Source organism: Paramormyrops kingsleyae, chromosome 4 (genome assembly GCF_048594095.1).
Source record: "Paramormyrops kingsleyae isolate MSU_618 chromosome 4, PKINGS_0.4, whole genome shotgun sequence".
NCBI classification, from domain to species: Eukaryota; Metazoa; Chordata; class Actinopteri; order Osteoglossiformes; family Mormyridae; genus Paramormyrops; species Paramormyrops kingsleyae.
The window spans coordinates 41741039-41758572 of record NC_132800.1 but is presented as its reverse complement, the minus strand read 5'-3'; the positions used below and the strand labels follow the sequence as shown (position 1 = coordinate 41758572).

General features: G+C 42.0%; 1 protein-coding gene across 2 annotated transcripts; it reads left to right on the top strand.

Annotated features, from left to right (window-relative positions):
• The first annotated feature begins 3509 nt into the window (after window positions 1-3509).
• LOC111832903 (E3 SUMO-protein ligase ZBED1-like) lies at window positions 3510-7396 on the top strand. Of its 2 annotated transcripts, none has more exons than XM_023790671.2 (2): window positions 3510-3842; window positions 5685-7396. In XM_023790671.2, exons 1-2 carry the CDS (start codon window positions 3585-3587, stop codon window positions 7362-7364), a joined length of 1938 nt encoding a protein of 645 aa, XP_023646439.1. In that variant the 5' UTR covers window positions 3510-3584; the 3' UTR covers window positions 7365-7396. The 2 variants fall into 2 exon arrangements, with proteins under 2 accessions (XP_023646439.1, XP_023646440.1); XM_023790672.2 differs by lacking the exon at window positions 3510-3842 and adding an exon at window positions 3888-4889.
• Window positions 7397-17534: the final 10138 nt, after the last annotated feature.

The window sequence follows — 17534 nt, the reverse complement described above, 5'->3', positions numbered from 1 at the left end:
ACTATTCCATACTCTGACTACACGCTGTGTAAAGAAGTGCTTCCTCAAATTTGTTTTAAAATGTTCTCCCGCTAATTTCCACTTATGGCCACGAGTTCTAGTATTTAGACTAATATTGAAATAGTCATTTGGCTGAACAGCATCCAGACCCGTTAGAATCTTATAGACCTGAATCATATCCCCCCTTAGTCTCCTTTGCTCAAGGCTGAACAGATTCAGTTCCGCTAACCTCTCCTCGTAAGACATTCCTCTAAGACCAGGAATCATTCTCGTAGCTCTTCGTTGCACCTTTTCTAAGGCAGCAATGTCCTTCTTGAGGTATGGTGACCAAACCTGCACACAGTATTCTAGGTGGGGTCTTACCAAGGAATTATATAAGTGTAACATCACCTCCCTTGACTTAAACTCCACACATCTTGAGATATAACCCAACATTCTGTTCGCCTTTTTTATTGCTTCCCCACATTGGCGAGAGTGGGACATGGAAGCATCAACATACATACCGAGATCTTTCTCGTAATCAGCTACCTTTATTTCAGTGGAACCCATAAAATATCTGTACTGTATATTTCTGCACCCTGCATGGATTACCTTACATTTATCTGTGTTAAATTTCATCTGCCAAGTATCAGCCCATTCGCTAATTAAATCCAGATCCCGTTGAAGCCTCTCTGCTGCTAGATTAGTATCTGCTACCCCGCCCACCTTAGTGTGGTCTGCAAATTTAACCAGTTTACTGTATGTATTCGTGTCAATATCATTAATGTAAATTAGGAACAATAGTGGTCCTAAAATTGAACCCTGCGGTACCCCACTATAAACGGAGGCCCACTGTGACATAGTGCCTCTAATAACTACTCGCTGCTTCCTATCAGTTAGCCAGTTTTTGATCCAAGCTGCCACAGTTCCTAAAATTCCTGCAGCTTTAAGCTTTAACAAGAGCCGTTTGTGGGGGACAACATCAAAGGCTTTCTGGAAATCTAAGTAAATCACATCATAGGCCTTTTTGTGATCAATTTCACTTGTAGCTTCCTCAAAGAACTCAAGCAGATTCGTTAAGCAGGATCTGCCTCTCCTAAATCCATGTTGGCTATCCTTTATAATGTTATTTGCATCTAGGTAATCTACCATTTTCATTTGAATTATAGCTTCCATTATTTTTCCAGTAATGCTAGTTAAACTGATTGGCCTATAGTTTGCTGGATTACTTCTATCCCCTTTTTTGAATATGGGTGTTATATTAGCATGCTTCCAATCTGATGGTACCACACCCGCAGATAACGATTTCTGGAATATTAAAGTCAAAGGTTGGCTAATAATATCCCTCATCTCTTTCAAGACTAAAGGTAAGATGCCATCAGGCCCCTGCGATTTATTTATTTTGAGTTTGCAACCTCAGTTATACATATATTGGTCATAGACGATGCTGTATTCGTATTAATTGGTGGTAAGTTACTTGTGTTCTCTATTGTGAACACCTTTGAAAAATAATCATTAAACTCGTTTACCATAGCAATTTCGTTATCAATTATAAGGCCCTTACTATCCTGCAAATTAGTGATTTCAGCTTTTAGTGCTCTCTTGGAGTTAAAATATTGGAAGAAACCTTTACTGTCATGCTTAGCCTCCAATGCAATTTTTCTTTCTACATCCCTCTTTGATAGCCTAATAGTGTATATGTATATATGTATGTATATATGTGTGTGTGTATGTATATATGTGTGTGTATATATTTATATATATATAAAGGGCTGTCAAAATTAACGGGTTAATGCGGATTAATCCATCATCATGATTAATCTGATAAAAAATTTTAACGCAATTAATCCATCTGCAGCGCAGAATGACTAAAAATTCCTGAAATGTCTCTGTCAACCCATTTCGGGCAATGCACTACTTCTCATTTGTGGCTCATTAAATTGGTCGCACATACTATACCGTCCAGCTTATCTGTGGACATGTTGCTACAGAGTTTTATACAAAAAAAAGTGATATTGCTAACAATGGCGATTAACGGGGCTAGAATTGGATTTCATAATTAGTCGGATTATTTGTCGGATTTATGGTAGTTCGGGCTAATTGTAAGTGAACAAAGATAATATATATACACACACTGTATAAAATTTGTGTTTGTGTGTGCTGTTTTTGGGGTAGTACGTGTACATTTGCTCAAAACAAGCACCATAATTTAACCTTACAACACATACAGATTATGTGTAAAATTAGTAAAAGTTCTTCTGCTCTCCCAAAGGGTACTGACATCTAGTTGGACAGTTCCCAAACCTCTCCTCAGGGGCACCCTAGCCATTCCATGTATTTATTACATTTAGCCATGAACTCACTGATTTAATTAACGTAAATAGTAAAATAAAAATACTAATAAAAAATAGGATATTGGTTAGTAATACGAAGTGTGTTTGTGGTTGTGTCATAGTTGCGGTGAAAAAGAGGATGTGAACTTGCAGTTTCATTATCAATTTAAGGAAGTAGAATAGAAATGGAATAGAATGCAAATTTACTTATACATATAGTGTAGGTGCAACTTTTAACAATACAGTGTAATATTTAAATATGAATTACATTTGAACATGTGGATGTACTAAGCATACAATGTAATTACAACAAAAATGTATTATCTAGAATGAAATATTGCAAGATATCATTTACGGAACAAATAATTAAACTGACCTTTTATTTACCATGGTGGAAGAGCACTTGATTTCTTGCTCTTCCTTGTCCCATAATCTGCAAAATGGAACATGACAATCTGAAAGCAGACTCACCCACAAGATGGAAAATTAGCTAAGGAAACCTGCGAAGCTGTCCATCCTTGCCCATTTTGGTGAGCCACCTCCTACAACCACACCTGGAAATCACAGAGCTGTATGTAAGCAATGCAATGCAGCTGTCTGAGGGTCCACCAAGGACACTTCAAATTTCAAAGGACATCTACAGGTAAGTTAACAGACTTATTATTTTCTGATAAAGTCAGTATTTAGTGTCAGCGCTCACTTTACTGCAGGTATCTGATATCATAGGCCTGCAGTAGCCGCTTGTCTTAATATACATGGTGATTCTGTATATTTTCTGCTAAAAGCTGTTCATTTCTATTAACGTAACTTTTTGCCAGTAATGGATGTGTTGCTTTGTGTTTTCCTCATACTGTGTGTTGCATCAGGTTTTATTCTTTTGTTTTTATGCTTTCCGTTTAAGACTAATTTTGGTAGAAATAAAGAAATGTTTATTATTCCTATACAATAAAACATATCTACTGTCTTAAGTGTATAGCATGACAGTATACCGTGATCAAAAAAAAAAAAAATCTGAAATAGCTCAGTACTGTTCTCTATCGCGGTTTAAATAATGGCGTTAATATCCGTGACACATTTAAATATGCTAATAGTGTATTATTACGCACGAAATATCCCTTACATTCAATGTTCCCAATTCACATTAATTCTCATTTTGCTGCTAACACTGACAATGTGCTGTATTTTTTCATGACGCATGCGCAGACGCAACACTTCCGGCCACAGTGAACAACATCCTTTGTTTAGCTGGCTAGTTAGTTATACAGTCTGGAGATGTCCGCGTGGTCTGAGGAAATGGAGGGTGCAAGTAACGTTAAAGGCGAATTGCACCCTCCACAAAAAAGAAAAAGAATCCTTTCAGCCGTGTGGACACATTTTGGATTCAGAAAAAAAGACGGGGCTATTGTTAATATTGACTCGCCAATTTGTAGAGTATGTGGTAAAGCCGTACCGGCCAAAACAGGCAACACATCAAACCTTATGCACCATCTGAGGAAACACCATCCTTCCGTTTACGTCGCAATGCAAAAAGTAAGTAAAATAACCTGGGGTTGCTGGCTAAAAGGTTGGTTTAAGCGGGCAGTTTCACTTTTTTAACGATATATGGGTAATCTGCTAAATTGAGGGTTAAATCTCGCTGACTTGGGGGGCGGTAAGTTTTTCGCCAGGTTTTGTCCCAGCAGACTTTATCTCCGGTAATTGTTTTTTTAATTTTATTGGCGGCCCGGATTTAATAATGATTAAAAAGAATACGTCGCGCACCAACTAGAACAGTCTCTGGCCCGGTACTTGTTTACGGGATTATTCCGTAGTAAAAAGTAAAACACTGTGTCCCGTTTTGAAACAAAACGCAACGCAATTTATCTGGGGTTTTTGTAACGGGACTCGAGTACAGTTTGATCCGGGTCGCGCAATCGTCCGAACCCCTAGTCGAAAATGTTTAGTGTCCGGGACGCGGAGGTTGGAGGCGTTGCGGCCTCCCCTATTTCTTCCGATTGTAAGTGGAGAGGGAGCCTTTTTTGTTAAAGCGATGGATAGGCTAATATTCACACGAGGTTTGCGACTGTCGCTCGCTGTGCTAGTTAAAAGGCGATGTGTTTCATGCGCTTATAATTTGTGAGAATTAAATTAGACAATGAGTGTTTGTGTTGAGTGGTAAGTAGGGCAGTGTGTGTAAAACATGATGTATGGTAAAATCCCGATATAGGTGTACAATGCAGTGAATTTCATTCTTACAACTGCTGTCATTCTCAGAGCGCATGCGTGGACGCATCACTTCCGGTCACGGGATAACATTGTTTCGCTAGCTAGCTATACAGTCTAAAGATGTCGGCGTGGTCTGAGGGGATGGCGGATGCAAGTAACGTTTTCGACGAATTACATCCTCCTCAAAAAAGGACCCAGTCAGCCGTTTGGACATACTTTGGATTTAAAAAAGAAGACGGAGCTATTGTCAACATTGACGCGCCGATTTGTAGAACGTGTGGTAAAGCCATACCGTCCAAAGCAAGCAGCACATCTAACCTTATACACCATCTGAAAAAGCACCACCCGTCACGTTACACCGAAATGCAAAACGTAAGTTAAAAGCACTGGGGCTACTGGCTAGGAAGGATTAAGCGGGAAACTACACTTTTATGATGTACGGATAATATCCACTGAATAGAGGGTCGTAAAATTCATAGTTCAGTGCAGCAAACTTTAGCTCCGCTTAGTTATTTTTAACCCTGTGTGGGAACCGATCAATTAATCGGCGGCTGGGTTTAAGTGATTTTAAAAACCGTCGCGCGTGCCCGTACTTTGAGAAGTTACTAACCCTTCCCGTGCTTTACATGATTGTGTTGTATTGAGAAACAAAACGCTGTGTCCCGTTTTGAACCAATACGCCACAGAATTTTTCTGGTACTTTGGTTTCCCGCCTACGTTCCAGCGCCTGGTTCAGACTGTACCATCTCGACCGGGAACTGTAGTTACTAGTCACATGTGTCAATTTCCCGCCGCACAACAGTAACCGTTACCTTTTATACCAAATAACCTTTTTTCATGCCATATGCTTAAGCTTCTCCCGTAGTTTCACACGAAACTACATCGCCAGAATATGGAGGGCGAACAAGCTGTCTTGTTACTTTTAATTGGGGATCAATCGCATGTTTGTAATTACTAATTAAATTTAGTTTGTAGTTTCTGGGAGACAGTTCCTGAACAGTTTTGTCCCTAGTCCAGTGGTTTGACTCCACCACTGGATTGCTGTGCTGTTTTTTTTCCTTGCCACGACTGCCCTACTGTTTGTTCATTGTGTGATTTATATTCATCTGGAACTACTTGTGCTCTTTATAATTGTAAAAATTTACTAAATGTTTTTTTCTTTTTCAGAAGAAGCATCCTGAACTTCTGGTGAAGCCTGAACCCAGTGATGACCCGGTCACCCCTGACCAGACTGTTATAGATACTGCACCTGCTGAGCCCGAGGCTAGCTCTAAATGGGTTGTGGTTCCAATACCAACGGATAGTCGTCAAGTTACTCTAACAGACAGCATTGTGACATATATTGTAAATGGACTCCTTCCCCTGTCTACAGTAGAAAATAAGGATTTCATCGCAATTTTGCGATTGGCTGAACCCTTCTTCACAATGCCCTCTCGGAGAGACCTCACCCAGAACCTTATTCCTCACCGCACTACTGCTGTTAAAAATCATTTAATTAATCAGATGCAGAGCGCTTCTGATATTTGCCTGACTGTGGATCTATGGTCAAACCGATCCATGAGGTCGTTTTTTGCCATGACTGGTCATTTCATTTCAGATTTTGAATTACAGAATGTAATGTTGAGTTGCCGGCGATTCAAGGGGAGGCATTCAGCAGATAACATTTGTGGAGTATACGAGGATATTTTATCAACTTACGGCATTAAAAACAAAGTATCATTCATCGTGACTGATAATGCATCTAACATTTTAAAGGCATTCACCCTCTTCCAACCCATGGCTGCTGTTGATGATGATGAGGAGGTGGAACAGGATGCCGTATCTGATCTTCATGTGGTGAACATTGATGAGGAGATGATGTACTTCCCTCCTGAAAGAAGTCCATGCTTTATCCACACTTTACAACTTGTGGTTCGTGATGCCCTGGATCAAGTTGGTTCTGTAAAAAACTTGCTAGATAAAATCCAAAGACTTGTCTCTTTCTGCCATAAGTCTCCAGTGGCTACTGAGATTTTAGGAGATTACAAACTTTGTCATTCAAATGTCGCCCGCTGGAATAGCCAGTTGAAGATGCTGAAGTCAGTCCTTAACATTCCCAGTGGTGTCCTTGCTCAGCTGGAGTGCCCTGTTCAGCTGTCACCCACTGAATTTAAGATTATGCAGGAACTATGTATGGTCCTGGAGCCCTTTGAGGAGGTGACAGACAGGTGTCAGGCAGAGAAAGCTGTAACTTCCAGCTTGGTGATTCCGTGTGTTCGAGCCTTAAGGCATGCAGTCAAAAACATGAAGATGACTGGCAGCAACAACCTGGTGTCCATTCTCCAGAACTCTGTTGAGAAACATCTTTCAAAATTTGAAGACATGCAATGCTTTCAGGTGGCTTCCACTCTTGACCCAAGATTCAAACTGGATTGGTGTATTGGTGAAGAGGTTACCACCATGAAGGATCTTCTCATGGGAAAAGTTGAGTGTCTTTCACCAAAACTCAGTGCTGAGTATAATGACTGCAGTGAACAACCAAAGAAACGTCCTAAACTCTTTTCCTATATGGAGAGTCAGACTAGTCCATCTGCTGTCGCCAGAACTTCACAAGATGTCATTGTATACCTGAGTCAACCATGTTTAGCAGAGGATGTTGACCCTTTGGCCTACTGGAAAGGAAACCAAACCAGCTTTCCTGAGCTAGCTCGACTTGCCTGCAGATACCTTGCTATACCAGCTTCCTCTGCACCTGTTGAGAGAATCTTCAGTTTAGCTGGAAATATTTTCAGGCCGGGACAATGCCATGTAAATGATAAAACGTTTGAAGATCTTTTGATTGTTAAGTGTAATAACATTGAACAATGAGTTGCATTGCAATAAAGCATAATTGCATTTGCTGTGATGTTTTGCTTTTTGTTAGTACTAAGGTGGAACTGAAAGTCAACTTAATATACATTTGGTGGGTGATCAAAAATATAGCCCTATAAGACAGTAAAACCTAAAAGAAAAGCGTACTTCTGGGTGTTGTCTTTTGGGGTGGTGAAAAGGGTGTGTCGCGCTGCCATCCAACATTTGATCCTTATCTTTTCGAATAGCTGCTGTTTGTACCAATGTCGAATTCTTCTTAGGGACCAGCTCCTCCATGTTGTCCATACTGCTGTGTTGTCAAATACAGAATGTGTTGCATGTTGTGCATTGCATGTTGGGATGAGGGTGTGAAAGGAGGAGGATGATATCCAGAGCTCTACTTCCGACATGTCTGGCAAAACAACTTTTGATGTGTGTATGTGCCATAGAACGACAGCTGATAGACCTGTGCGCTGTAAAACATTACTAATATTTTCGTTGTTCACAATCTAGTATTGTCAATTAACTCCTTGTCATATGCACAAAATAAACACCTTAGTGCAGTGAACTCCTGCATATACAGACATGGTTGCACTTTAACACTACCATTATAAAGGGTTTATGAATGTCCTTGTAGCTGCTAAATAATAATAATCAATACTTTATTGATCCCCGTGGGGAAATTGTCTTTGCGCCTCCGTCAACTTGCTCTTTTGTAGAGAAAGCTGTCAGGGTAGCCACCTGCTGAGGAGCCCAGGGAGTTGGGGGTTAAGGGCCTTGCTCAAGGATGCTGATGCTGGGTTTGAGGTTGAGCCCACTGAGCCACACGCTGCCCCCTAAAAATACATTCATTACAGGGCTTGTCCTTTGAAAAATGCAGGCGCACACAAATTTGTGCACCTAAAAAGTGCTAGGTGCACAATTTTTTTTGTGCACCCTAAAAGTGCTAGGTGCACAATTTTACCTTTTTTGTGCGCCTAAAATGTGGTTGGACTTTGGTGCAATGGGTCAAAATGTACTTGTATTTGTACATATTTCTGTTTTTTGTAGTCCTAGTGTTAGTTGAGAATTTTGTCCTAGTTTTAATGCTTTAACATATTTTGTAGAAACCCATTTAAAGTGAATCACTTTTTATTGGTGAATAAAATTAGCAATTCAGAATTCAGTCTTTTTTGCATCAATACTTTGGAGATTGTCCTCAATTTGCAAAACACTTGCTGCAGAAGGCTCAGAGAGGAAGAGCACCATAATATTAAGATTATATGGGCCAAAACTTAGATATGGCATCCAATAATTTGTATGAGCCAAATTCTGTTTCTCCACTGAAATTGCATTTGTTAGCCAGTGTCTTCTCTGAAAACTTAATTCTTGGATGAAGAACACATCAGCAGTCAATCCCAGCAGCAGCCAATCCTTAACATGTATACAGCTAATACTAACTAGTTATGAAGATGCCATCTCTTAAGTGCTTGAGTAGTTTTGAGTAGGTTGCCTTCCAGGATAGAATCTGCAACTAGACCACAGGGTGAGTAATGACAGTAGCCAAGGATATTGCTGTTGGACTAGGACTAGGAGTGGGGATAGCTCAATATTAAGAGTTGGACAATAGGGTTGGGTCGATAGACGATGCCATCGTCCATCGCCGATGGCAGATAGACATCACGATGCTGAGCCGACATCGCGATCCTCCGCCCCACCCCCGCCGCAGCAGCAACCAGCTCACGAAAAACACACACTTAATCACACTATATAGCCAAATTAAATGCATGCTTTCAATTTCCGCATCTTTACTTATTTTATTATTATTATTATTATTATGAGGAAATAACAAGGAAGTTGTTAGCGATCACAATACAAATTACAGTGAACTCCAAACGAATTACACGAACTAGTTCGTTTACATTAATAAATGAGGCATACAGAAACAGCAGAAAAAAAATCAAAATAATTTTAATTAAATTAGATTAAATAAACTACACCAAATATGCCTTTTTCATGGTTTTACCATAACGAACAGAACGTCTGCGCATCTTTTGCGCGGATAACTTGACCGCAAATCCTACACACCACTTCAGACGTATCTCGTGGCTGTCCTGTTTCATTCGGTCTAAAGCCAAAGTATTGCCAGAAAGGTGAATTTGCACCTTTTTTACCAACCGTTTGTCGACGCCATTATAACGACACAGATCACTGTGCCTATTCATGCCAGAGTCCCGCGGAAAAAGTGATTGACAGGTGGTAATTTGTGTGTAACTTATCTTTATTTATTTATGGTTTGGTTATGGGTAAAACAAAGACCATGCGGGTCAGGTAGTGGAAACGGTAGGCTACAATTAATTAATTCGTTCCCCAAAAACGTTGCATTCTGACACGGATGACCCTTGCTATCCATGCTTTTTTTCGACGCCATTGTTGTCATGAATAATTCCGTGGAGCGTCGATTGGTCACGTGACAAATTATGAGGCGCGTACAATTTAATTCTTTTTTATTGATAGGCGCGCATTTCTTTGCGCAGCTCTTCACCATTTTAGGCGCGTGATGGCGTGCACGCGCAATTGCGCACCTTAAAGGACAAGCCCTGCAAAGCCATTCAATTTTTTGCCTGCTACCTTACAATCTCCAGTGAATAAGTTTTTGAGTAAATGTTTAGGCTAAAATCTGGGCTTATTCTATGTAGACTGACTTTAATCAGCCAAACGTAGTGGCACACCACCACTATTTTTTACCTTATCTCTTCTTTTAAAAGATATGGTTGCTAAGCTGTCCCTTTCTTCGCTGCCACCCCAGTGATTATCTGTTTCATGATTTACCAAAACAGTAGCATGGGGCACTCCCTTAACTGGATGTAATAAACTTAATGATGTGCCAAATTTATACAGATTACTAACTTTTCAGTGTCACAGTACACATCTGTATTTTAGGCATACTACTAATTTGCTTATCTAATTGCGGTAAATAATACCTGTATAGTCCTGAAAATCCGGCATCCATTATGTAAAGCCCTGCCTTAAAACATTTTATCAAAATTAAATTGACTTAAATGAAACAGCTTGTTTGATTTTCTGGAGGAAGATTAATTGACCAATTGGTAAAATAATCGAGTAAAATAATAGATTAATCCATAGAAAAAATTGTTGTTAGTGGCAGCCCTAACTTACTTTGTTACTTTATTGATCCCAGAATGAAATTTAGGCATTCAGTAGGTCAAATACACATAAATACATAACACTCAAGGATTGCAGTGTGCCTCTGTGGATGCTATGCAAATTGAATAGATGTATGAACCAACCTACACAAGTGAAATACTGATATATGTGTTTTCCATTAATGAATTGTGACTTTTTTTTTTTATCTCAAGTAGCAACTATATTAGTTCAGGATTTGTTCTTAATTTGTACTTAAGTGGTAACTGAATTATTACTATTTGTACCCTATCAAGTAAAGTGTTACCATTTTTCTTAATGGTCAATTAACAAGCATCACAATTAGTGAAATAAAGACAACTTTGCTACAGTTTCAATCATTGTGTTTATTGGCTGCATATTAAAACATTTTTTTTATTTCACAGCAATTAAGAACCATCTTAATAATCTTAATTGTGCTCAATCATGTTGTGGAGGTGGATGGGCCCTCATCATTTTCAGCTGGGTCAGCCAGAGGACAATAAGGGCATTTTTCCACTTTTGGTAGTTTGAGAAAGTACCGAACATACAGAATTCGAATTTTTAAAATTAGAATTTGGTGATCAGTGGTCATTGTTGATACACCACAGCACATAGTGCACAACAACAGAATGTGTCCTCTGCATTCAAACCATATGTGACATAGCATGGGGCAGCTAATTCGGTGTCTGGGGAGCAGTGCTTGGGGGTGGTACCTTGTTCAGGGCACCTCAGTGGTGCCTTGCTGGTTGGGGAATTGAAGCAGCAATCATTCAATTACTAGTACGCTTCCCTAACCATTAAGACGCCACTGCCCACAAAAAAAGCCTGAAAAGCATGTGAACTCCACACAGAAAGGTCCTACGCTTGACCCAGGGACCGAACCCAGGACCTCTAAACTCTACCTAGTTATTACTCACAGAATTTCACGGTGTTGGTTTTCCACTGGTGTTAAAACTGATATCGTACTGAATGACATCACAGTGCAAGGCGGGGTATTTTATACTGAATTTGAAAAATGGCTGTATTATATTATGCGGCTTGGTGAGGTGCAATGTTTTAATACCAACATTGCATGTCATGCACCTACAATTATATCGTTAGTCAGCTATATTAAAAAGGCTTTTCCCCATATGCTCCCCCATATCTCAACGACACCTTAGTTCACACACATGTACACCATCAATGATCAAGGTGGGTGGGGGGCGGTTGGGGGGGGGGCGGGGTGAGGGGTCCTGGGTGTGGCGGGGGTGGCGGGCGCCGGCGGGTGGGCTTGGGGGTGGGGCGGCCGCATCTGTGGGGCGCTGCCGGTCTCCGGCGGGGTGCCCGCTCGCCTGCGATCTGGGGGGGTGGGGAACATCCTCTGGGCCGTCCACTGGGCAAGTCCAGGGCATCTGCTGCCGGGCTTCAAAGACGAGCAGGTGTGACTGGGAGTGTGTGTCTGAGTGTGTGTATGAGTGCGTGCATGGATCGGTGTGTCTGCATGTTTGTCCTGGTACGGGGAGCACGTGGATGATGGGGCGGTGTGGGGGCGGCAGTGAGGGGACTTGGGGGAGGGAGGGTGCGGGGGCTGGGGAGGGAGGGTTGGGATCTGGGTGGGGGAGGGGGGGTCGGGGTAGCCAGGGGCGGGTGTGCTTGGTGGCTCTCGGGGCGTCCCCCTGGTCCCCCGGGTGGGGGTTCTTGGGGGGGGGCGGGTCTCCCCGGGGCTGGCGGGGCCCCCGCGGGGTGTGCGGGTGCTCCGGGCTCCGGGTCCCGTCCGTGCCTGCGTGGCCGGCCCCCGGGGGGGGCGGCGCGCTACCGCCTGTGGCCGTGGGGTTCCTGCCTCGTGCTTGCCGGTGGGGGGCGCCCGGTGCCTCCTTCCCTGCCTTCCTTGGGTGGGCGCGCAGCCTTCCGGTGGCGGGGGCCCGGGTACCTGGCCACTGTGGGGCGGCTGGGTCCGTGACCCGTCGGGGCTCTCCCGGCCGTCTGGGGGCCCCGGGGCGGCGTTGTTGTGGCCTCGCACACACACTGGGAATCATTCCATGTTAACCTGCATACTCATACATACACTCACAACACACAAACATACACACATACACATATGCGTACACACACACATGCACGTACATATGCACACGCACACACATACACTTAGAACGCACACACACATAGACATGCACGCACACGCACACACACGAGCGCCTGGGGCTCTCTTCCCCTATTTTATCCCTCTTTCCCCTTGTCTGGGTGTGTGTGTGTGTGTGTGTGAGAGTGTGTGTGGGGGTTGGTGTGTGGCTTCCACTCCCTCCTCTCGGATGCGGATGCGGGTACGACAATGTTTGGACGGTGTTCCTGGTGGTCTGCTTGTGCCTACTGTATATATTTATTTTCTTTCGTTGGTATTGACGTGTTTGGTTCCAGGAGCGGATACTGGCACAGGCACGGTCCCATGTCGTGGCGGTACCACTGGTTTCTTTGTGTGTATACTGTTTGTGTATGTCCCTGGATCTTATCTTTCAGATACAGCAGCTGGTGTGATGATACGGTGTAAAGCAGCAAGATGCAGAAGCTGTCCTCATCACTCTTTCCTTTTTTGTTCTATTGTTTGTTATGTATTATTTCTCTTTCCCTGTCTCTCTCTCTCTCTCTCTGACCCCCCTCCTTATTTTATTTTTATTATGCATTTATTTATTTTACTGTCTCTCACCCCTTTCTCTCCTTTCTCACTTTCTCTCTTTTTTTTTTTTTTTCCACTAACCCCCCCTGTCAGCTCCGGCTTTGTGGCGCATTGACATATAACTGATTAATAAAGAGTATACCTCAAGTAACAAGAGGAGCTTAAATCCGAAGCTCCACTTGTTAAAATAAAAGTGTTGGCACAATAAGGCACCCAGACTAACATCCTGCTTGCTAAACTGCCGACACGACAGGGAGGGGGGAAAAAAAAAAAAAAAAAAAAAAAAAAAAGGCTTTGTCTTACTTTCAATTCTGTACGGACATTATAGCGCGGGGGTAGAAGTTTCACTGAAATATTTTTACTCTGTCATAGGAAAAACAAACTTAGCAAGCGCTGCAATTCTTATATGTTTAATTCACTTTAAAGTTTACCTGCGCTGCTTTTGCATGAGCATTGCATGCAGTCTCCGGGACAATTGTAATTATTTTCATCCTTGCTGTTTAAATCAATCGAAGACTGGTATGTGAGAAATTTATGTTGAACTCTTTGTTTTATAAATACCCCAATATTTATTACAACAAAATCACATCGCTAGGACATATTCAACAAAACACTTTTTAATTTCTTGTCATGCCATCCGGATCTCTTTGTTGTGTATGTTCTTAGGACCAAATCACATTTTTTTTTTTACTTTAGCATTAATTTCTGAGTTTGCAACCATTTTCAAGGCGGTGTTTGTGTTGTGTTTCAGCATTAGGCTATCTGCAAAACCAATCGAAACTCTAAAGTACCGAAGTGCAAAAGAAATAAAGCAGCTAGTTTGGCACTTTCGGTACTGGTACTCAACAGGTGCTTGTATAAATAGATTTACACTGCTCATAATTCAAACTATTATACTGATCAATGTACAGAAGTTCATGATGCTGGATTTTTATTTTCTTGTTATTTATTATGATTTATTATTGATTATTATTAAGTATTGATTGGCTATAACAACAACAAAAAAAATATTTTTGTATAGCGCGTTGTCATTACATCGTCTTGAAGCGCTTTACAGCATCCCCACCCAAAGCCCACAGTGAGTAAGCCATAGGCAACAGTGGCAAGGAAAAACTCCCTAGAAGGAAGAAACCTTGGGAGGGACCAGACTCAAAGGGGGAGCCCATTCTCCAGGGGAGAGTCAAATAGGAGAGATGGCTAAGTGCAGAGTCATACTGTCCAAATCATAAAATTTGAGACACAACCGGGGAGCAGGGGGGAGATGACAAGCTGGTGCCGACACTCCATCCAATCGCTAGGCAACCAGTAGTAAGGCAGCAGGTCATACATAGAAGATGACACAGGCAGAAAGGCGAGCTGGATGCAGGGACGTCATTGGTAGTGGCGTCACATGTAGCACGGTGTGCTGGACATCTTGATAGATTGAGGTCTCCAGGCAGCACCCCCCAGGAGGAGTAGGGGAAATAAAATGTGCAATTAGTCAAAGTAGGGGAGACTATAGGCAGTGCTAATAGTTAAGTGAGTGCAATGTGCAAGCTCCAGCAGATATGGCTATGGCAGCGTAAGTAGGTGGGAGAGGCAAGTGGGAATGCAGGCATGGGGAGTCCCTGAAATGTCAGCACTCCAATTCCACAAGCGATTGTGAAGCTAGAGTGACAGCACTGTCAATTCGGTTTATCCAAAGCCAATGGCACCGATCCCCACCCAGCTCTACACCTCACACTATAGGTTTAACTGGGAGTGAGGAATTAGCTAGAGCTAGAACTAGTATCCCTATAGTAATTCCCAGGCACAACATTAAACATACTAATCTGTCTATAGGTATATGTGATATTGACAGTGAAATACTCTCTAATATACCACTCTTATTGCTAATATACAGGGGTAACTGATTTACTCAGTGGCCAGGTAAAATAGTTTACCGTGCTATAAGGTATAAACAGCAATTCCCAAGCACACCATTAAACACACTAATCTGTCTATAGGTCAGGCTGGGGCCAGGCAAAATGATTCCCCCCTGCTATAACATATAAACAGCCATTCATAATTACCAGATTATCAAAGACAAATGCAATATTAGTTGTTTTACCATGTACAATCATTTATTCTTGAATATATTTTTTAAAACTTTGAAATTTGAACATAAGAATCATTTTCATCTGAACAACACACAAAATATCTTTTGAATTAAAAAAAAATATATATATAGCATCTTGAATGTTTAGACCTATTTTTCCATACAACACAAACACTCTAATCCATCCAGCTCCGTTGAATTAAAAAGAAAAATTATATATATATATATATAGAGGTATAACGATACGCGTATTTGTATTGAACCGTTCGGTACGAGGCTTTCGGTTCGGTACGCATTACAAACCGAACGATTCAGAAAAATACTTTTATATTTGAAAAAAAATAAAAGAGAATAAAGTGTGTAAAATATAATATTTTCAGTGCTACTACGCTCAGCAAGGCAGCCCAAACGACGTGACAGGCAACGTGCTGACTGCCCCTCCCACCCCCAAACACTACTCCAGTCAGTCAGGCATTTGCTGCACTAGCTCGTTGCAAAATGGCTAGTAACGTTAATGCAATTATCAGACCAAAAATAGAGGATCCTCCTATAAACAACAGGACTGGAGTTTGGGAGCACTTTGGTTTCCCTGTAAGTTATGAGGGTGATGGCAAGAGAGTGGTGGATAAAAAAACAACGGTATGTCGCATCTGCTACATGACCGTAAACTACATCAGCGGCAATACTTCAAACATGTCAACTCATTTACGCCGACATCACCCCAGTGTGTCAATAACTGGAACTAGACGAAAACTACAAAAAGAGAAGATCATACTTTTTTGATGTTTTAATAAATAAAAAAGTGATAAAATTCAAAGAAATTATTATTTTTTATTTTTGCTGTATTGAAAACATACCGAACCGTGACACCACTGTGTCGTATCGAACCGAACCGTGATTTTTGTGAACCGTTACACCCCTGATATATATATATATATATACACTCACCTAAAGGATTATTAGGAACACCATACTAATACGGTGTTTGACCCCCTTTCGCCTTCAGAACTGCCTTAATTCTACGTGGCATTGATTCAACAAGGTGCTGAAACCATTCTTTAGAAATGTTGGCCCATATTGATAGGATAGGTGATGGTGTGTTTTGTAGCGAGTGTAGAATGTTTAGCCTTAGTTCATCCATCAGCAATGATAGTTTAAATAGCGATAACTTTATCTGTAGGAAATGTAAGGCAGTAGAAGCTCTGACGGAGAAAGTTAAAGAGCTAGAGTCACGACTCCAGGCGTTAGTACAGTCGCCAGGTAGCCAGTTAGCTGCAGGTTCGCAGTCAGGGAGTCTGGGGGCTTCAGAATTAGATTTAGATAGCACGGCCCAAGCTCTGGCATTAGAGCCCATACAGCAGGGCGAGTGGGTGACAACTCGGCGACATAGTAGGAGAGCCCGAGCTTCGGCGAAGGTTACTCCCGAGCACCACTTTCCATCTCTCAGCGTGTCGATCAGGTTTTCCCTGCTCAGTGAAACACCCACTGAGACACCTGTTGAAAGTTCTCTGGTGATAGGTGATTTTATCCTACGACACGTGAAAATAGTTAGTCCGTTAGCGGCACCAGCAGTCGAGGTAAATTGTTTACCGAGAGCCAGAGCGCCGGACATCAGGGCCAATCTTAAGGTGATGACCAGAAATAGACGTAGATATTCCAAGATAGTTGTCCACGTCAGCGCCAATGATGTCAAGCTCAGACAGTCTGAGGTTACGAAAAGTCATTTTAAAGAGGTGTGTGAGCTAGCCAAGACAATGTCCCAGGCAGTAATCATCTCTGGCCCCCTCCCAGCTAGACGTGGCGCTGAGACCTACAGCAGGCTTTGGTCGCTGAACTGCTGGCTGTCAAGGTGGTGCTCTGAAAATAGCATAGGTTTTGTAGATAATTGGTCCACTTTTGAGGGGAAGCCTGGTCTTTTGAGCCGGGACGGTATCCACCCCTCGTGGGAGGGTGCTGCCCGTATTTCAATGAACTTAGCAGCTAGCCTTTATGCAGGTACAGGTTTAGGCGGCCTTTGACAAACTGGAGCTAAGGCCAGGCCGCAGGCAGAAAGCCTAAACCGGCTGCCTGTGAGTTGCCTTGAGTCGTCACCTAGGTACCACCATATTGAAATTGTCTCTGTGCCCCGAACCAAAAATAGTACACGTAGACTGCAAAAAGCATCCCTTTCAAATTTAATTTGTATTAAGTTAGAGCAGCTGATACACACCACCTGCACCACTAAGCTAAAAATAGGATTACTAAATATTAGATCATTAACTACTAAAGCTCTTATTCTAAATGAAATGATTTC